The 21,684-nt window shown below is 41.4% G+C and overlaps 1 protein-coding gene across 1 annotated transcript; it reads left to right on the top strand.

The window, feature by feature from the left end:
* Positions 1 to 1,328: 1,328 nt before the first annotated feature.
* Positions 1,329 to 19,590, top strand: LOC119745044 (fibropellin-1-like). The gene is made up of 17 exons (XM_038221268.1): positions 1,329 to 1,382; positions 4,339 to 4,490; positions 5,075 to 5,213; positions 6,269 to 6,420; positions 6,922 to 7,067; positions 7,789 to 7,902; positions 8,449 to 8,668; positions 8,987 to 9,032; positions 10,005 to 10,192; positions 10,858 to 11,087; positions 11,622 to 12,154; positions 12,583 to 12,728; positions 13,215 to 13,381; positions 13,821 to 13,998; positions 14,760 to 14,931; positions 15,823 to 15,920; positions 19,332 to 19,590. Exons 1-17 carry the CDS (start codon positions 1,329 to 1,331, stop codon positions 19,588 to 19,590), a joined length of 2,994 nt encoding a protein of 997 aa, XP_038077196.1.
* The last annotated feature ends 2,094 nt before the right edge of the window (positions 19,591 to 21,684 follow it).

The following is a 21,684-nucleotide window of genomic DNA, read 5'->3' as shown; positions in this document are numbered from 1 at the left end:
GATGTCTTGCGCGTCAAGAGATTCATAGGTGAATCAGAGCTTACAAAACAGAGCGAACTTTATAAGAACAGTTAATAGAGTTAAAGGAGTAATAAACATGTCAAGAAAATGACTCCCCTCATAGATTTGTTCAAACTTTTAAACAAGTAGAACAGATCCACAGTAAAAAAATTAAATTCCCAAGCCCTCGGTTTCATGTCACCATTTCGTTACATCATTATCCCTCATATCAGTTAATTTATGTTACGGTTACAAATTCAAAGGTTTTTGAAAAAAAAATGAACCTAAGAAGAAAATAGGAAAAGATATCAATAAAAAAAAATCATTTTAATTTGAAAGGCCAAACTAAGAAAACGATTGCCCTTAAACGAATGACAAGAAAAGCATGCGCTCCGACGTTCGCTATGGGCCTTATTCACGAGTCGGCCATATTGGATTGAGAGTGAGGTGAAATCTTGAAATGGAAGCAAGTTAATTACTAATTAATTCCAGTCTGCTTCAATGAATAATTTTAAATTTGTAATTAAACGGTCCCTAATGTTTAAAGCCAAATAAAAAAAAAATTACGGTAAAATAAGGCTGCATTATTATGCCTGCATGAATAGTCTGGCGCCATTCCATTCAACAGTTAACAATTTATGAAATAAGGGAAGTCGACAAAAATGGCCAACACGTGAATAAGGCCCACAATGCGTCAATCATCAAAAGATTAAAAAAACACCTTAATTTCATGAATGCACCAAAACGATATAAAATGCCACGAAAGGTTATTACAGGAGCAAATGGGTGCCTAAAATTGAAATTGAATGCCCCCAAATGAAAAAGTTCAGACGTTTGAAAATCACGTGAAATTGAATGGTTGATATTGAAATTGATTAGAAAAATTAAGAAATTGGCAGGGAAAAGACATGATTTCTTATTTATAATTTATGAAACTGTTTGCCCGCGAAAAGTCTGTCATTACTGGATCTCTTTGCCGACTTGTGGCTCGTTCGCATGCTTGCCTCGAAATCATAAAAACAGAAACCACGAAATAAGCGTTTCTTGATACCGTATACCGCTGCAGGCCCTGTATCATAAGTTCTCTTTTATGTTCAGCGATATAAATATAAGCTAATTTTACAAAAGAGTGAAGTCCAATCCTAGTCCACTTTATCATTGTTGCATAATGAAGAACGTCGAGTTCGATCTCATTAATCATTATTGACAAACTTACCGCACCAGCAGGTAGCTTAATTTAAAATAGTAGTGATTACCGTCTTTCGGACCTATTCGTCCTTCAGCGCTTGCCTCTGCCTTGTGTTCAGGTATACGTCTAAATCTTAGCCATGGAAGGAATTGTTAAGCTGGCGTTTGTTTTCCAAGCTGTGCTGATACTCCAGGTATGTGTAGCGTCGATCAGAGCCATTATTAGAATGACAGTTGAAATAACTGAATGAAAAACATCCTCATTGCACCACACGAGTATGATACGAATTAAGCCCACAACCCCCGATGGGTAGTTTATGGGGCATCCCTATATTCCCTTTGGCAAGATTGATGGATTCGCTGGGCACCGGTAATTTGTATATCAGCAAAATACTTTGAATATGACCGACTTAGTTGAGCTAAATTATATGGGCCTACATCTACAAATAAAAAAGTAGATGGCCTGATGTTTTGATCCTGGCAGGACCTTTTTTGACAAAGGGATAAAACTGTTAGGCCCTTTATTTGTTTTGACTAGCAAAATATTTTCTTTATAAAAAAAATAAAATAAAAAAAATCTAAGGCTTGCAATGGGTTTTCAGATGAGCTTTTGCTCATTTGCCACAAGTATTTCCCTGCTTCTTATAGCAACTCCTTGGTAGTTTACCCTGAACCCCAACTCATCACTCACCGATCATTTGGCCCTGTGAGAGTTGTGGAAGTTATGCCTGCCCATTGGTGCTGTTCTCCCGCTTGTTCCTCCACCTGTTCTTCTACACAAGCACCTTGCCTACAAAGCATTGTTTTAGCTTGGTATGGGATAGACCTGCAAATTGTAACATGGTTGGGGTACAGTAGGCCTACTCCCTCCTCAAACACAAACGCACTATTATTGCTCCGAGTAACGACCGAATAGTATACATTAATTATACTTCCAATACGTCTAATAATTTTATTAGAGGCAAACATCCTGGTTTCGTCACCCTTTTTCAGTCCTGAAGTTTTTTTATCTATATTGTACGGCCATGTTTTTACTTATTTAATGTCGCACAAAATAATTACGTTGCTGCGGGGGTGGTGGGATGCTCAATCTCGAGATATATTTCGCCTGAATACAAATATATAACTTATGCATGGTGCGGCTGATGTTCATGTAATGATATGGTATAATAAATGCATCCCCTTTAAGATCAGTGAACATTGTTTGAAGTTGTCTCAAAATTGAGTTCGAGCTTTGAGGCATCCTTCCTCTTACAAATCTTGCACCGTTATGTGAAAAAAGGTCTTGATCAAAAAGCTCATAATCTTGAGTACAAGGCTATACCTGGTATTCCTTTACATTTTGGACTTGTCCAAAGGTTCGTGGCATTTCTTTCTAGAGGTGTATTAACGTTTATGCAACGCACCCTTTACGAACAGACTACAATAGCTATACAGTATCGTTGTCTCGCTATAGAAGGGGCGTATCTTTGCACTGCCAGCACACCGTTTGTTTGACAATTCCATTAAATTCGCATCAGCCCTTGTGGAATGATTTTGGTCTCGATACAACTTTGGCTAATATATTGTGTGGACACAATCTGATACCATGGTCAGCTTCATTCTACGTGATGGCCTGATAGAGTGGTCGTGAACTTTAATTGCATATGGCGCCTTTCAGCCTTGAAGTTGGCCCAGATCACGTAATGCTATCTTTAAATTCATCAAAATGACCTCTTCGAACGATGGACTGAAGGACTTTAGCGGTTCCAAAACAAAGGGTTGAACTGTACAACCTATAGCTGTTATACTTTGAAATCTGTACAATTTAAAGTATACTCTCCCGTATTTCACACCCCAAAAGTGACCTTTTTCTATACAGGGTGAGCAAAAAAATAGGAAAACCAAAAGGCAGGACCAATCTATTTTTGTATTAAGTTCTGCATGTAGCACTTTTAAAAAACTAGGATATGAAAGACCATACTTAAGCTTTCTGTTAGTACACGAATCATTCAAATCTATATAGCACTTTTCAAGTTAAAGAGTTTTGATCATAAACACCGTTTTAAAGCTCTGTCCACGGATCACAAAAAAGTAAGTGTTCTTTTTGTAATTAAAACGAAAACAATCCACATAGAAATCTATGTGAATTGTTTTCGTTTTGCTGAAAGAACACTTGATCCTATTCAAAAATGGTCCGGCAATTTGGGTTTCCTCTTTTTTGACTCGCACTCTATAGCAATACAAAAGTTATTCACTTTTGAATGTGACATCGAACAAAAACTTTTCCACGTTTTTAGTAATGGTACATTTATACTGTACAAATTTTGACAGTCCAAAATAGAAACAGAAATGTTTTCCCCTTCATTTCAAATAAACATAAACACAGAAAACAGAAAATTGGCCAGGAGAAAAGTAAACCGAATACATGAATAATGAAGAGCACAGATATAGAGCAACTTCAATCGATTTGCGTATCGACCCCCAATGTATTGTATTCTGTGCATAAATCCGCCCGAGAATAGGCGTAATGCATAGTTCGATACCTGAGGGGGCCGTTTTCTGCCTCATGTCAAGATAACTCTCTTAACGAGAATCTGAATAACATAGACGTCAGAATATCAACGATTTCTGTACCAACGAATAGCAGATACCTGTGCCAATAACTGTAATTATTGCCCTCAAAGTACTTGACATTTTAATTACTTACGACGCTAAATTGAGATTGAAAAATGGACAGCGAACATGAACAGCGAAATTGGGCTTTCCACCCCCTCTCTATGATGGCCTGGTTATGAGCCCATGAAATGAGATTTCTGTGATGTTTATCTGCACTCTAAAAAGTCCCGCGTCAGAATTGACCCGGAAAAGGGCCATGTGGGGCCTGACCTTCTTCCGGGTCAAAAATGACTCTGTTATGAGTCACAATGACACTGTGTGACTCATCTTCCGGGTCATGTTTAATGTTTGACCCGGGAAAGTGTCAGTTTTGACCTGGAAAGGGTAATTTTTGACCCGTAAAGGGGTCAGGCCCCACATGACCCCTTTTCCGGGTCAAATCTGACCCGGGACTTTTTAGAGTGTAGTACACTATGTTTACCTTGTGAACACATCAATTAAACAGAACTTCCAACATTATTCCAACGAAAATGTAATACTATTGTTTGACAGATCTTTTTTCCTGCCCGACCGGATGCCACATTGGAATTCCGTTGCCAGAGCTTCAAAAAACTAGGCAGCGAGTGCTGTGATGGAACATTTTTCTGCACTAGTGAGTGCGATGCTGAATTCCTGGTATGCTTAGACAGCGACTACTCGTCTGGGTGAGCCTATTACCTCCTCCAAGGAGGCTTTGTTTTCATCGGATTTGGCTAGTTTGTTAGATGGTTTGTCTGTTAACAAGATAATACTCAAAAAGTTATGGACGGATTTGCATTTTTTTTTAGTAAGTACAAATCGATTTGATTTTGGAAGTGATCCGGATATGGGTCTGGATCCAGGATGTTTTTCATGGATTCTTCACCATTTTTGGCCAATTGTGTGTATTTGCTTTTGTCCTATCTCTTTTTCAAGTTACTTCAATTTTGTTCTGTCGAGGCGAATAATTACCTTTATTTGGCTTTGACACATCAATCTGGAAACAGACGTTAATTCCCAACGTTTTGCGTCTAGGAATCTCTAGAACGTTGAGAAGTAAATTTTCTTCATCCTGTTGCAGAAAGATTACAAGATTATCATCGGAATTTCAATCTTTAACTTATTTATGTTCAGAATCGCAACAAAATCAGCGATGATCATTTTTGTGAGTAGCTAGGCCTTTGAACATTCATCTGGAGTGTCAACCTATACAACATTACTGCGCTGAAATCAGTGCCTTTTATTTCATTAATCTGTTAATAAATTATAGGTCCACAGACTTCAACGTTTGCGGACTGGGACGCATTGATACCGATGTCGTGTTCGACGACAAGGACACGTTTGACTTCCCAGCAGTGATACCGAATAATATAGACAATCCACAAATCAATGCAAATGTTAACTGGAAGGTAAGAACATATTATGACCTTGGTTTTATTGTTTAGTACTCTATGGGAGAACTTGATTTAATCAAATACCCTGATATATAGAACACATACAATGCATGCGATGTTTTTATTTGAAGGGTTCAAGATAGTAAACTTCATGTTTATCTAGAATATGCATGGAACAATATGCTGAATGAACTCAAATAGCGTTGATGTTCTACAGCATGGGAGTCGGATAGAAATGTTCCTTACTTTCAAAAGATCATCACGACAGAACCAAAGCCAGTGTCAAAATCCAATCGAACCTTAACCGAAAGTCTAATGAAACACGCAGCCACAACACCAACACAAACCCCAAACAAGTTCAAACCTATATGAAGATTAAACCCACACCCAAACCAAACCAAATACAAAACCCAAATCCAAACCAAAACCTGAACCTGAACCCGAACTGAAACCCGAACCCACTGAACCCAAACCTTAACCCGCAAACCCAAAACCCAACACCCCAACACCCAACCAAAACCCAAAACCCGAAACCGAACCCAAACCCAAACCCGAACCCAAACCAAAACACACACCCAAACTAGCACCCAAACCCAAACCCAAAACCACACACAAACTAAACCCCAACTGAAACAAACAAAACAACCCTAAACCCAAATCCAAGCCATACTCCAACACAAAACCAAAACCTTAATCCAAGCTTAACCCCAACGTTAAATCAAATTAAACACAAAACCAAACCCCAAATCCAACCCCCGAACCAAGCTTTACCCCAAGCTTATCCAAAACCCAAACTCACATCAAATCCCAACCTCACATCAAATCCCAAAACAAAACCCAAAACCAAACCCCAAATCCAACCCCCGAACCAAGCTTTACCCCAAGCTTATCCAAAACCCAAACTCACATCAAATCCCAACCTCACATCAAATCCCAAAACAAAACCCAAAACCCAATTAAACACAATTAAACAAACCTGATCTCAGATCCTAAAACCCAACTTACATCCAAGTAAATTAAACTACATGCAAAGGTAAAATAATACTTTACGTGTTTCGTGTTAATTGTAGGGTGGAATGAGGGTCAAATATCGAGCAACGGACGATGATCTATTCGGCAGTGACCAGATTGATGAGGATTTTCAGTCAATCACAGTTGGTGCTGCGTCATCAGTTAGCAGCGCAGTCTGGCACGATTACACTCTCAAAGCCTCTAATTCCGAGTGAGTATGAAATATTTATATACTCCTCAAGTCTCCTTTCATCTCTAAGATCTAGACCTATATAGGTAAATATTGTTTTGAGCTGTGGGGAAGAAGTGTGTTTGCAAGTCATATTCAATGTTGGCACCAATTTCTCGACGTCTTAAATTGTTACCAAAATGTCGCAGGGGAGGGGGGGGGGGCAAGTCCCCCTCTCCCATGCTGTTTACGCCACAACATATATATTTCTCAAAATCATTATGCTGTTCCTACGAGGACAACAGGAAGACATACAAGTACATTGAGCATACAAATGGTATTTCCCCTTCCACAGTTTACATGAAAATGTTCTTTTGTTATATCATGCTTTGTATAGGCCCTATAGCTTGTTCTTTTTTTCAACAGAAACATCCAAATCATATAACAGAACGGGTAATTGCTGTACCTTGTATTCTATTTTGTTTAGTTTGCGTATATCCTCCATTAAATTTTGTCCGGGTTTCCATCTCGACATTTCGAAAGGTTTCTGTACAAACTACGAATTTACTGCAACAAGGATTACTACTCGTCAGACTGCAGTGTGAAGTGTGTACCACGTGATGATGACAAAGGTCATTATAACTGCAACCAGACAACAGGTGCAATGGTCTGCCACGCCGGCTGGCAAGGTATAAAAACATATAACGTTGTACGTCAATCACTTTCATTTGTAAAATTACTCTTGATTCAGCATAGTATATCGTATCTTAAAATTTGATATAAAAAAATGTTCGAGATTTCGATTCCATTTGGTCATGCGTGAGAATATAAAGGACTAATTTTCGACGGCAATTTTTGTGTCTGTTTTGTTATATGATATGATTTGTTTCATATCCATTGAATACAATTAGCGCTAGTGCTAGATTATGTTGAAACAGAATGCAGGCAACAACTGTGCCTAGTAAATAACTATAATTTAGCAAAATCATTACGTTTTTCAGACTTTAGTCTAAAAGTCTTGTGAGGATTCTGATTGGTCAAATTTGACGCTTAAACATGGGACAAAGTCCGGCCTTTTTATAAGTATGTCTTCAGGAGACAATCCAATGATTCCTTAATGCCCTATTCACGGTATAGCTCGCGAGCCTAAAAGACATTTGTTGTGATAATTGGATGCAGAAAATGGTACATTCTGACGGTGTTTATGGGAATAAACCACAAATATTTTGAGGAAAGGCTTTTCCGTCTACAAATAAATCTAAAACATTTGGCCTCATCGGATTCGAACCGGGCCACATGTGAAAGTACCATTTCACAATTCAGACTCTCTTTGAATGGATATGTTTTAAGATGAGTAAGGTTATGTAGGTACATGAATGGAATCTCCTTTGATTATTTTCTGGGGATAAGGAACGGACTGTGATGTGGATGTGGACGAGTGCGCATCCGGCCCATGCCAACACGGAGGAACGTGCCAGAATGAACTGAACAGGTTTACTTGCACCTGCGCAGACGGCTGGTCGGGTAAGTTTTCATGTTGCGAAGTGGTATTATTAATGTCCGGTACCATTTTATAACCCAATATTGTTATAATACACGGATTTGCACCTAAATTGCAGAAGAGTCTACTCTCGTGAAGACGAACCGACCAATTTTCAATTAGTTTTGTATGGTTGTGGGTATAAACGTGTAAAGACTTTGGAGAAAGAAAGAAGAAAAACTAGCTTTACTAATCAAGGGTTATGCATGTAACCTTGGGAGTACATTTCGAAATGTACACATTGCACATTACGAAATGATAAACGTTAGCCTATATCTAAACCGGTAACACCAACATTTTAGATTGATCAAGCTTATGTTGTGCACAATGCTGTACGTTGCCTACAATGTCGGTAATTGTAGGTTGAAAGACAATTCAGCGTTAAGGGTAAATTCTACCAAAATCCACTCGTAAGATTCCAAGAGAAGAAAAAAGTTAAACAACACAGTTTAGTGCAAGTTGTAAGCCGTTAAGTTTTACCTGAGAGTCCACAGTTGATTTTCGATTGCTTTGTTGACTCGTTCATGCAGGTTCGGAGTGTGAGATCGATGTTAACGAGTGCGAGTCGACACCGTGCAAAAATGGCGCCACTTGCAACGACTTCATCGACTACTTTAACTGCTCTTGTGTCCCTGGGTATGTGTACGCCGACGAGCTATGTGAGATAGACGACTGCGCTTTCAACCCCTGTCTCAACGGCTCAACCTGCAACGATCTCCCTGGCAACTTCTCCTGCACCTGCACCCCTGGGTTCGAGGGGAGACTCTGCGATATTGACATCGACGAGTGCGCAAGCGTGCGGTGCCACAACGGCGGGAGCTGCACGGATGGACTTGGCTGGTTTAACTGTACGTGCTCGGCGGGCTTCGAAGGCGACCTGTGCCAGGCAAACATTGACGAATGTCAATCCAGCCCTTGTCGTAACAATGCCACGTGTGTCGACTGGGTTAACGGTTATACCTGTAACTGCCCTATAGGATTCAATGGCACATTGTGTGAGATTGACATTGACGAATGTGGGTCGAACCCTTGCCAAAATTACGCCACTTGTTTGGACAACATCAATAGCTTTGAGTGTTTGTGTGTGGACGGCTATTATGGCGACTTCTGCGAGGTAAATCAATTCCCAAGTTAAATTCTAAATCAATCATGTCTCTGTTTTTGTTATCAATAGAAAGCACTGCGCGAAGGGTACGATTTTAATAAGTCTATAGGCCTGTCTTGTCCGGATGAGTAGGCTACCCTGATTCTGTGCAATAATTCGTCGCAGAGCTGACAAACCGGCGAATCGACCATTTTGGCGATTTCGATTTTTTGTTATTTTTAGGCCTTATGAAGGTTGCTCTTTCAAGATTTATGCCAAAATTCTTAATATTTGTCTGGATTTTGAGATTCAGAGCCCCCCTTGTGGCGAATCACTCACAAAAACAAATCCATAATTTGACATAGTGACGAATACGAAATTTCGCTGGTAACCAGCTTATGTAAGGTGTGCGTTCCAAGTACCAACGAATGTTATTCGTCAGTTTGTCGGATTGCGTGTGCGTGCACGCGCGATCCGACAAACTGACGAATAGCTACACACATTTCGCTGGTAACCAGCTTATGTAAGGTGCGCGTTAAAAGTACCAACGAATGTTATTCGTCAGTTTGTCGGATTGCGCGTGCGTGCACGCGCGATCCGACAAACTGACGAATAGCATACAAACAGTGTGAAGAACAACCGGATATTGCCGATTAATGTAATTTGACAAACTGACGAATGCGTTAACGATCAAATAAAACCATATCGCACAACTTCTCTGATTAAATAAGTGACCTGGTGGATACTTAGTTTCATATTTTATTCAGAATATATACTAACAGTTTTTTTATCGAAACATTAAGGGTAAAATACGGCGCCCGGAGAAGTGTCCAACTTCAAACGCGAATTACTCCAAACAAGGTTTTCGTTTATTCGTCGGTTTGTCATCTCTGCGACGAATTATTCCACATTATACATTATATCTAAAATCCATGCTTTATTGAGCATGCATATATAGCTTTTATTTGTATTCACGTGTTTTTGTTTTATATTAAACTCAAGGTGGATATAGATTACTGCATCAACCAAACCTGCGCAAACAACGGCACGTGCGTGGATCGACTAGACGGGTTTCACTGTCTGTGTGAGAGGGGCTACGAAGGCCCCATGTGCGAAACGAATATCGATGACTGTGCTAGCAATCCCTGTATGTACAACTCAACTTGTCACGACATGGTAGCGGAATACATGTGAGCAAATAAGCTGTAAATTTTGCAAATCTTGACCATCTTGAATCACATGTGGTGATGCTCATCCGTAGAGAACTTCGTGTATCTAAAGCTTAAAGTTGCCTTTAAATACCATTACGATTTTGTGAGAATACAGGACTTTCGGAAAAGTATTTTGCTATCTCACTGAGCTCAGTTGGTAGAATTCAGGGTAAGAATCACGGTTTACAACATGTTGAGCAACGTTGCTGAGTGTAGCCGATGTGGAGAGTGGCCTACACTATAGGTACCGGGCCGCGTGTCAGATTCAGCCGAGATCCTGTTCTGATTTGACCTGACACTCTGCCGGATCAGACGGAAAGTTCTGAGTCACCTTTCCGAGTCATGTGAGCTATAGTAAGGTGTCTTTTGGAGATGGACAATTTGTCAATCATGTCCAGATTCAGGGTCAAATTTGACTCCCCCCCGCTCAAGGCTTGGAACCTCAACTCAGAATTCGGAATGCCAAAAATGAGCTTTTAATGGTTATAAATGCATTCATGTTCCCTCTCCAGAAAAGTGGCCCTGTAAATGCGTCTTTATTTACACCACTGATTGTAGACAGTCAAGTGAGCGTGAAATTAGCAAATTTCTTATAAGAATTCTTCCGCATTTAATTTTCTTCTCTTTTCCCAAATTCTCTCCAGATGCCTCTGCCAGGATGGTTACGAGGGCGTCAACTGCCATCATGAGACAGACGAGTGTCTGGGCAACCCGTGCATGAATAACGCCACGTGCGTAGATAGCATCGCTATGTTTAGCTGCCAGTGCCTGCCCGGCTACCAAGGTGTGATTTGCGACATCAACACGGATGAATGCGCCAGCCATCCGTGTTATGGTAACGAAACCTGTGTGGATCTCATCGATGGGTACAGGTATGAGTAAGGCACGGTCACTTCATCACTGTGGCCGCTTCCAAATTATTAGGCTACGACAGGCAACATTAAACACACGCGTGTCCTTTAGGAAGTGGCTTCAGCCGCTTCCAGACATGGGTAATTTCAAGCCGTAGCCAAATAATTCGGACGCAGCCAGACGGACATGATGACGCTCATGTTAGCTTGTGGATCCCTGCCTGATTGATTCCGTATAGTGTTTAGTTCCAATTGAGATCACCGTTGCCTGACCAGTTCTGGTCTTTCGTCTCCGGCTTGCTTCCGTATATTGCAAGGTGAATGGCGGTACATGTATAAGGATGCAGATACAAAATGGCTGCCGGAAAGTAATCACAAACTAGATAAAAAATCAGTCGATAGGTGTCGCTCATGTTTATGCTTACTTTGCAGGTGTGTCGACGGTGTCGACATGTGCGACTATGTTCCACCCGTGTGTAAGAACAACGCCACCTGTGTCGATGAAGACAGAGGCTTCAGCTGCATCTGCCTGAATGGTTACCAAGGCCACGATTGTGGTAATAACATAAATGAGTGCGACAGCTCACCGTGTGTCAACGGCACGTGTGTCGATCTTGTGAATGAGTTTACCTGCCACTGTAGCCCTGGCTTCGACGGGCCCTTGTGTGATGTCGACACAAACGAGTGCATCAGCGCACCGTGCTGGTACGGCACGTGTGTGGACGAGGTGAACGGGTTCTCGTGCCTTTGCACAGTCGGGTACGAGGGATCCGTGTGCCAGTTCGAGATCGACGAGTGCGAGTCTTCCCCGTGCCTGATGAACGGAACGTGTCTGGATCTGATCGACGCCTTCTCCTGCCACTGTCCGCATGGCTACGAAGGCGTGCACTGCGAATCCGAGACGGACGAGTGCGCCAGCTCCCCGTGCGTATACGGCGATTGCGTAGACCTGCCTAATGCGTTCTCCTGTGAGTGCAGTCCGGGATATGAGGGAATCCTTTGCGATCAAAATACGGACGAATGCGCATCGGCGCCGTGTCTGCATGGCAAATGTGTCGATGAGGTCAACGGCTACAAGTGTCTTTGTGAGGTACAGAGGTTCATTTCGTTTCACTTTCTCAACAGGCCTCAGTCAAGACAGATACAAAATTAAGGCTTTCTCTGTATAAATGTTATGAGGAATAGTCAAATGTTTTGAGGAATAAACTTTTTGTCAATTAGTTTATTAAGTTGATTATAGATTCTTGACATTAATACAGTAGTTGGCATTGATATTTTTCAAAGCTATACAACCATGTACTATTGAAATATTTTCTGAAACTCCCTGATACTTATAACAATTACGATATTACACATTCAAAACACTGCGAGCGTTGAAATTAAACTCATGAATGCAACTAAACCCTTTTTTTCTCACCTCTCTATATGACCCGCACTGTGGATGTTCTCCATCATAACAGTTCTAATGCATCGTTTCTGAACTGGCATCCGTATATTTTGTTGACATTTTTGACACAGGTCGAGTGCGTGAACGGGGAGTGTGACAACGGTTTGTGTAAGTGTAATACTGGGTACGAGGGTGATGACTGCAGTGTTCAGATAGACTACTGCCTCAGCTCACCCTGCAACAGAGGAACCTGCATCCCCCTTCTGAATGCGTACAGGTATCCTATTGCTATAAACAAAAATCAGTAAAATAAAACACGACAGATTTTAAATTCGTAGCAGAATTTTTTCTTACGGAAACGGACGTATTAATTTAATGTCAAATTGCCCCATTTAAGTTGACGACTGTGAAACTTTGTCCATTGGTTATGTTTTGCCTGCCTCGTATTAAACTATGCAAAACGCTCCAGAAATCGTAGATGTGGTCTGCCGTTTGGTCAAAAATGTCCTAAACATTGTTTTCAAAGCATTTTTGCCATAAACCTTCGTAAAGCTCACATCATAGTCATCGTATCAAGGCCGTGTACAATTTCGTTGATATTCAATTGATTTTTCTCATGGAAAAATGCTTTGAAGGGTTTCAGGTCGTGTTAAGAAGTTCAAGTCTGGTTGTCTGCCTTCCGCATGAGTGCAGTTTTTCCCTAAAGAAATATTGGACTATAGATATTAATATGGAAACATTTTTTGGATGTGGTTGTCGGTAGATGTGAATGCGACGAGCTGCATACTGGTACCCACTGCACGGACACCATCGCGGATCCCTGTTCCCTGTCTCCGTGTCAGAATGGCGAATGTGTGCCCTCCAGTGCGGTCACTGACGGGTACACTTGCACCTGCGATGAGGGTTACTACGGGCCCACCTGCAACATCGGTAGGACCAAGTCACGTTTTCAAAGATTTCATTTTCAAGACAACAACGCACGGAATATGCATGATGAATCTAAATCATGAATGTGCAAATCATTTCACAACAACCATGCGCAAATGCAGGAACGATTTCAAACTTAACTTCAAAGTCCCGTCGGGTGTTGAAAAATAAAGGAATGCCTTTGTCATTAGTCATTCGAATTTTAACTGGATGACTTGTAATTCATTTTTTTTTGGAGAGCTACCATCACAAGGGTTACTCAAGGTATTAGGACTACACAAATAAAGGATACAAGAGGAAATGTTAGGAAACGAGCAAACTTCTCAAAATTTGCTTTGGGAACAATGACTGTATTATTGAGAAACGAGTTGAGATCCACGCGCCAATATACACTTAAACAACACTGGTAATCTCACAGAATTTAAATGCATTTTATTGGCAGATTTACTGGAGTACGGTAGCGTCATCATGCTGGTAGGAAAGATTACCGACACTAGGGATTTGGAGTTCAGAATGGCAGCACTCCTCGGTAAACTGATGGCCACAGATAGAAGGAGGGCCAGCACATATTTCACGGTGGACATTGTGAAAACAGAAGACTATGCCAAATCTGACTCTGGGTAATATAAGCATCAAAGAACAAGAGACGAACAATTAAGACTATCTTTAAGTTTAGGTGGAAGCCACCGTGTATCTGATACTGATACTGATACAGATACCAAACTGACCCCGAGATTGAGACAAAAATCAAGACTGCGATTGAGACGGTGTCATATGAACATCCGACTTCTATGAAAATCGGACCCCTTTTTTCTATTATTGGTTAATCCCTCTCACGTGACAGGTCACTCTGCCGTATGTGATCCTAAAAATAGCATATTCTCGTACTTACGCAGGCGCAATACTACCAATGAGTCCACATTTCATGGAGTCGGATAATTTACGCTACAACGGAAATCAAGATCTAGACCGACACCCATATTGACATCGATATTGCACCGATAGCCATACCGATATCGATACCCATACCGATAATGATATCAATATTGATATTGGTACCCATACCGACACCGATATTACCGATAGCTATACCGATACTGATACTGATATTGATACCGATACCGATATTGATACTGATTATAATACCGATACCGATATGGTACCGATACCAATACCGATACTAATATTCTCAAAACCGATACCGTTAAGTCCCATGTCATATTTTGCTAACCTTGCTATATGGTGAAGAACAAAGTGGGGTACATTCCACGAATTTCTTTTGAACAAAATGTATAGAGGTAGGCTTATAGGGGTTTGTGACACTCTTGTCAGTTTAGGACCCAGTCAATTTCCTTTCTTTGGTTCGTAACTTTAATTGCAGAGAGACACTGACTAGAGTGACCTACGTGTCGGAGACAACAACCGGCTACCTCCCTAAGAGTCAGGTTGAGAAAACGATTGAAGACACTTCTCCTAGCACGCTGAAGAAGGAACTTGGATATGATGTGTACACTGGCAAGGCCGAGCCACGCCCACCAGCGGAAGACAATCCGGTATGTCTGGACGAATTTTCAAACTGAACTTGAAAAGTCCTTAGTTTTTTTCATATTAATCCTTTACTTCATTTGCGGGGCTTCTTTTTCCCTAGAGTCTAAAGCCCCTGTCACACTGTCACGATGTAGCCTCCCGATCACGATAAGACAGTGCTGAGACGCAAAACTCGACGACATCGTGAAACTCGTAACGACATCTACACTTTATCAGAGCGACTTGTTGAGCGTCGTTTCAGCATCCTACAGGCCGTGCATGGTCGGCAGTGGAGCCACAATTAGTTTCAAATGTTAAAACATATCGTGATGGTCGGCAAATAATCCAAAATGGATCAGAGACTGTTCTCTGTCTGTACTCAAATGGTTGTGTCGTAGCGAAATCGTAACGACATCGCAACAGTCTGTACGAGATCAGCAGTGGTCGTACATGGTCAGCCACATTTTTTAAGCCGATTTGACGTCACTGTCGTTTTGGAGTTGTTTCGGCATCAGTTCTCAATCTTTTGTGTGGGTACTCCATCGGTTGTGTCGGTACTCTGTCGGTTATGTCGTAACGGGATCTGGACTCGTGGAAAAAATGCAATTGAACGGATCCAAGAGTCATAGTGAGGTCGTAATATTCGGTTCGGGGTCGTTTCGGAGTCGTAGTATTCGGGACGACATCGCAGAAACATGAATTTTGCGCCACACTTCCTTCGTTTTTGGTAGGATTTTTAAGAAATCTTTAAATCTCATGGTCTTGGCGGGGTCTTTGTCTTTGGTCTTGGATGTGTGACAGGGGCTTCAGTTGGAAGAGCACCGGTGCGGTGTTCTGGAGCTCGCAGTTTCTAATCCCACTATAGGCCTACTGTCATTAAAAAAAAATAAAAATAAAAAATTTCTTTTCATGTACAGGACTGGATAGCTACCAATTGGTACATTCTTGTGATTGCTGGTGTGGTAGTTGTGGCAGTGGCGTCAGTTACTGGTATCGTAATATGGCAGAAACGACGGTAAGCCAACGTCTTAACGGTTACATATCGGGAGACAGGGGTGGACAAGTAATAGAAACCAAAGTGGAACTTCACTGTTAAAAAAAGGGGGAAATTGCAAATATGGTTAGGGGGGGGGTGGCAAAATGGGTTGTGTTTTTTTCTGAAAGGTGATCCAGATCTTCTTTTCCTTCGTAAAAATGATTAAGGGGGGGGGGGGGGGTATAACTATTACATGTTTAAGCTGTCGCGAGCAGGCCCGGATTAGGTGTTTCGTAGACCCTACAGGCACCAGTGTTCCGAAGAATGGAGAAGGAAGGGGAAAGGAAGAGGGAATAAGAACAAAGTGGAGAATATAAATAATAAACACCACTGCTTAAAACTCCGAGAAGCTGAAATCAGGTTCTGCAATCCATGGCAAATTATGTCATGTCGGCACAAGCTGCCGCACGAAGCCGTTTCATATACGGGGGTTGACAGCTACAGCTTTGCAAAACACAAGCACGTGCTCGCTCATTAGTGACGACTCAAAATAACGAAGGCAAATTTCGATCGAGAGTCAAGCTACAATTTTGATATTTGCGCCACAGAGCATCTGCAATCCAAACATTTCCCGGGGCTCTTAAGCGTCCCCGGACCCATGCCTTCGGGGCTTTGCGCTCACGTATAACAAATTCCACTACAGGATTTAGAGCCCCCCCCCCGCCCCCTGCAGTCTGGGATCAGGGAACAGGCCTGAACAAGGTATGCGCAAAGGTACTGAGTATATGTACATGCAGTTTTGCGACAATGAAATAAAAACATTATACATGTAGCTGGATTGAATTTTGTGTTTTCGAGCAAATTAATTTCGAACGATTACAGTACAAGCTCTCAATATAACAAATTAATCATTCTTGCAAATGTCCTCGGAAAGAAAAGAAAGAAAATAAAACAAAAAGTTATGTGGCGATGGCCAAGTCTTCAGGAGTCGGACTTATGACCCTAACTCAATGAGCCCCTTACCGACTTCCAATATAGAACTCTTCTGGGTCTCGGTACCCGGCCCACCACACCTCCTTCCCTGTCCATCCATGTAACTCGAAAGTCAGGCACCATAAAGGGAGGAGACGAGGTGGCACCCTAAGCCTTGCTGCCGAGTCAGCAAAAGAACCCCGTACCTATACGCAGATGCCAACCTGGACTTCGCAGACAGTCCCAACTTGTGAGTTAGCTTACCGACCGACCGAGCTAACTGCTGTTGGTGAATGATGATGGGAAATTAATACTCTTAAATGACAGAACCGCGGGCATCGAAAACCAAAAAATGACCCAAGCGGGTTCGAACCCCTAGCCCCGGGTCCGCTGTCAGACAGCTTAACAACTGGGCTGTTTCAGTAGGTGCTTTCTTCTGTGCGTTTAAAACATAATCCTTATTTCCGCAGTGGGAGAGTTACTTTGTGTTTCATAGCTGCACGAAAGATGCATCAGCATTGCGCTACATGAATGCTGTTACGTAACTCTTTTCTACAATCATTCTTATGTACCAAGCAGTTGACTATTCAGAGTCACCACGACCATTAACCTTACCAAGCTCGTCCTTATTCTGCCTCATCAATTGTTTCGCGTCGCGCGTCTTTCGGCCGGCACTGACATTCCTAGCAAGTTTCCCCTTACCTCATTATATTTATATCAAACTACTGACCCGTTTACAAATATATACGAAGGAATTTTGTTTGTCTGATTCTAATTCAGCTTCCTAGACTAGCTTGGGAAAATTAATCTTTTCTTGCACTAGGAAAAATGAACTCTCCGTGGCAAATTCTTGGTGGCGCACTGCATTGTGAAACGCCTGAATTGCCCGGCCGGCCGCGGACGTTCTTTATCAATTATGTATACTGGCGCTTACATTTTAAAAAGCTTTTGTACTTTGTTTATCCACTTTCCAGCGATATTGAATACATTTTAGTTGCTGGGACGTTCGAAAACTACCTCAAAATCCTCATTGTTTTCCTCATCACAAAAATGTGGGGGATGATTCAATAGCCCACCCCCTGTTTGCAAAGTGTGGGGGTATATACCCCCACCCCTAATGCTTTCGTGTGCGTTTGAGGGCAGTTTTATTTTCATCTCGAGGGGTCACATTTGTGACCTAATGTGGCAAAATTAGGAATGTCCCCCAAAAACATGTTATGAGTAATCAACGCCTGCAGTTGGAAACACTAGGAAAATCATGTAATATAGAACCAGAAAATTTCCCTGTCTAAAAAAAACCCCATAGTAAAAATATATGGCTATAGATTAGGCTTATTGGAAGCGGGGTACAAGGACGGATCCAGAACACACTTTTTTTTGGGGGGGGCAATTTTCTCCCGAAAAGTGGGTCCAAACAGTTTCCGCCCCAAATTAAATTTGACAATCAAACGCGGCAAATGTACTGCTTCTGTTGTGTTTTGTGGGTGGTGTACGCAGTCGCTGCTTGTTTTGCGACGTCACTTTACAAACATTTGGTTCGTTTTTTTGGGGAGGGGCATGGCCCCCGTACGGTTGCCCCTGTATGGTTGCCCGCCCTCCCCCCGATCCGCCGTTATGAGGGGATCGGCGGAACACCCCTTCTCACTTTTGAATATTATTGCGAACCCACTTGTTAAAGTGATGACTGCATCTGATCCCCCAGGCCCGGATTAAGTATTGTGTAGGCCCTAGGCACCAGTGTTCCGTAGGCCCTGCTCCACCCTAGGCACTAAGAGTGAAATGGGAGGAATATTGTCGCAAGGTAAAATTTGCACACAAACACCGCGTCATAGAATAAGAATGAGCCTAACTGTTGAATAGTATATTCCATTCCCCGTGGGCGAATGGGACTTTTTGAGCCCCGGCGTGAATGGGAGTAATAACGAATGTCACGTGATGTGAGTTCCACCAATCAAATGACAAGGATCTGTGATTATGTAATAGTCCCTCAAACCACTTACAGGTGTGCTGAACTATAGATCTTGTCGACTGAGGGAAATTTATTATTGTTACATTATAGTCCCATAGCAAACTATATTATCGAGAACTGAAATTGACTATAGTTATACTTCACGCTTTAAACATTTCCACCAATTATGCAAATTAAAGCTTAGAATGTTCAGGAGTACAACTTCCAGAAGTATGAAGAAAGAGTGTGTGGCGGTTGCCCATTCGGCTTGGTGTAAGGTAGCGTGGGGAGGGGCATGGGTAGGGTCCCTTGTGCCCACCCTCGAACCATTTTTCCCAGCTCAGTTTTCGGGGAAGGCGAAAAGGGGCTTTTAGTTGTCTCTCCGCACAGTGAGTTCCCTGGCCCCTCCAGAGCGCCTTGCTAATTGGATCCCAATTATTGCCACTGATAACTCTCTGCAATACCCTATAACTCTTCTCATAACCACACTTTTGTTCTCTAATTCCCCAACGCTGATGTCACTCTTGCAGTCCATCGTCTTCACGTGGCAGCGACGATACCGGCTTGGTCGGGGGAGGGCAGCAGACCGTCAAGAAAACCCTCAGGAGATTCTCAAGGAGCAATCATTTCACCCGGATGGTCGGGGACGATGCCGGTCAGCTCACGGGCACGCGAGTCGAGAACCCCCTGTACGACCCGGGGGACGACGAGGGCTTCGCCGATGAGTACGGGGGAATGGAATTTGTATTCAAGGTCAATGATGCGGCGACTCATGGCTTTGACTGTTAAGGAGGGGACGGATTCTGCTCCCCTTGCGTCCAAAACACACTATTAAATCGATTATGAAATTTTTGTTTGATAGTCGCAACATTATGCGAAGCTTTAGCTCAATCGGACGTAACATTTTGTATATATTTAATAATTCATATTGCACCGTCCGTGTATAAGCGCAAATGAGTACTATGCAATTTAATAAATGGAAAACTATACGTCATTTGTTTTTACGAAATTGGTGCATTTTACTATTAAGGTACTCTCTATCTACGGATAAGCACTCTTATTAGCACAGCACAATCAAACTGCTTACGAGTTTCTAATAGTTCGTGAGAATTAACTGGAAATCAAAGCGCTACGGGACAACACACGTCGATGGTTTGCGCCTTTTCGACTAGATATGCATGTATGCCAATGCCCCACAGATTTCCCAGTCAATAATCCTAACATTAAAATGTTGACCGATTTTTAAGTTTCAACTACTCTAGTAGCACCTAGCAGCCCAATCTGACTGAATTTCTCTTTTTAAGAAAGTGAAACTCCTTAATTTTTTTTCGTCACTTCTGATCACTTCATTATGATCAATTCAACTGAAAAAATCAAAGTAATGCAGTCAATTGCTGAACAAATTCAACAAATTGTAGCTTCGCAGTTCAGGGAAATACCGACAACATTAATTCTTCAAATTTCTTGAAGAACACACAGAAAGGATCAAGATAGGTTTTTTTTGTATGTCAACATGCCAAAAAGTCCTTTGGTCAATGTTGATGTGAAAAATCTCACGCAAATATATTCACGCTAAAATGTGCAAACATTATCGTCGTTATGCTGACACATTATTTGTTACAAAGTTATGTATAGGCAACAATATGGAAATATTTATCATAATACATGCTGGTTATATGCTTACATTTATGTTATCGCCAAACAGTATTCTAAGGTCCCACTTGGAGCTACACCGTGGAATGGAATAGTTATTAACAAAAACATGCAGAGATACCAATAAGTAATCAGCCAATCATATACTAGCAAATTATTTTGCATAAAAAAGTAAAAGAACTAAGATAAGGTCAAAAAAATAATAAGTCGGTCTCTGGTCAGCGCGCGTCGATTTTAATCATGCGCGTCGATTTTTTTTTCCAAAATGTTCCGCGGTAGCTCCAACAGTGCCCTCTATTTCCGCACCTCCTCATTTTTTTTTTCCAAAGAGCACCAAGGAATGGGAGATTGCACCAAGGCAAATAATCAAAAGCAACAAGGCAAATTATGGAGGACACCAATGTACACGAGGACACCAAAAAAACAAAAACAAAATAGTACCCCATCTTGTCTGTACAATCCAAGCTTGAAGAAAAAAAAAAGCCAAAAAAAAAAAGCAGCTGCGTTGCCGCGTCAATTCCGGAACTTTGGTCTGACCAGAGACCGAATTTTTTTTTTTGGCCTAAGGCCAAAAAGGTCTCCGGTTTCTGGTATGGTGCCTCCTGTATAAACTCCCACGTGGAGTATTTAGGAATATTCTGATATCGATTACGGTGTCCTTTAAATTACAAAGAATTACGAAGTATTGTTTCACTTGTAGCATTTTGTTTTATGTTAATACGCTTTCTACCGAAATTTAACATTAAAAGTAAGAAAAGCTTGATAACCTTATGGTCGACTGATACAACAACTATAAATATAGCAAATTTCTTTTCAATGTTTTTTTTTTATTTCCAGTTCATTATTATTGTCCTTCCTGTAACTGTCACTAAGCCTATTTTTCGAAAACATTGTCCCGTCTCTGTAATAGCTAAAAATTAAAAAAAAAATGTAGACTATGCGAAATACAGTGTACCAGTGTTAATCACATGATTATATGCCTTTTGTTTTATAAAATAAACACGACAGTGGTATAATGAAAGTTATACTGCCCAAAAAATCAAGTTTTTCTCAATTTCATTCAATTAAACTAAGCAGACAATGTCTCTTCAGAAAAAAAAAGCTCTTGGTTCATTATATTATTCACTGTAAAACATCATTTCCACGTCTTAATCTCTTCTTTATATGCACTAATAATGTCATACAAGTTTGCGTACGATTTCACAAACATTGGCTTTACTTGTAATGTAC

This window comes from Patiria miniata, unplaced genomic scaffold (assembly GCF_015706575.1).
Source record: "Patiria miniata isolate m_02_andy unplaced genomic scaffold, ASM1570657v1 HiC_scaffold_7, whole genome shotgun sequence".
In the NCBI taxonomy this organism is placed as follows: domain Eukaryota; kingdom Metazoa; phylum Echinodermata; class Asteroidea; order Valvatida; family Asterinidae; genus Patiria; species Patiria miniata.
Note: the sequence above shows the minus strand (reverse complement) of the source record. Positions and strands in the feature narration are given on the sequence as shown.

Excerpts from the sequence above, each read along its gene's own strand:
- LOC119745044 (XM_038221268.1), top strand. The coding sequence starts at position 1,329 with ATGGAAGGAATTGTTAAGCTGGCGTTTGTTTTCCAAGCTGTGCTGATA. Across the intron at positions 10,193-10,857 it reads GACATGGTAGCGGAATACAT|ATGCCTCTGCCAGGATGGTT; the intron begins GTGAGCAAATAA and ends AATTCTCTCCAG. Across the intron at positions 14,932-15,822 it reads CACCAGCGGAAGACAATCCG|GACTGGATAGCTACCAATTG; the intron begins GTATGTCTGGAC and ends TTTCATGTACAG.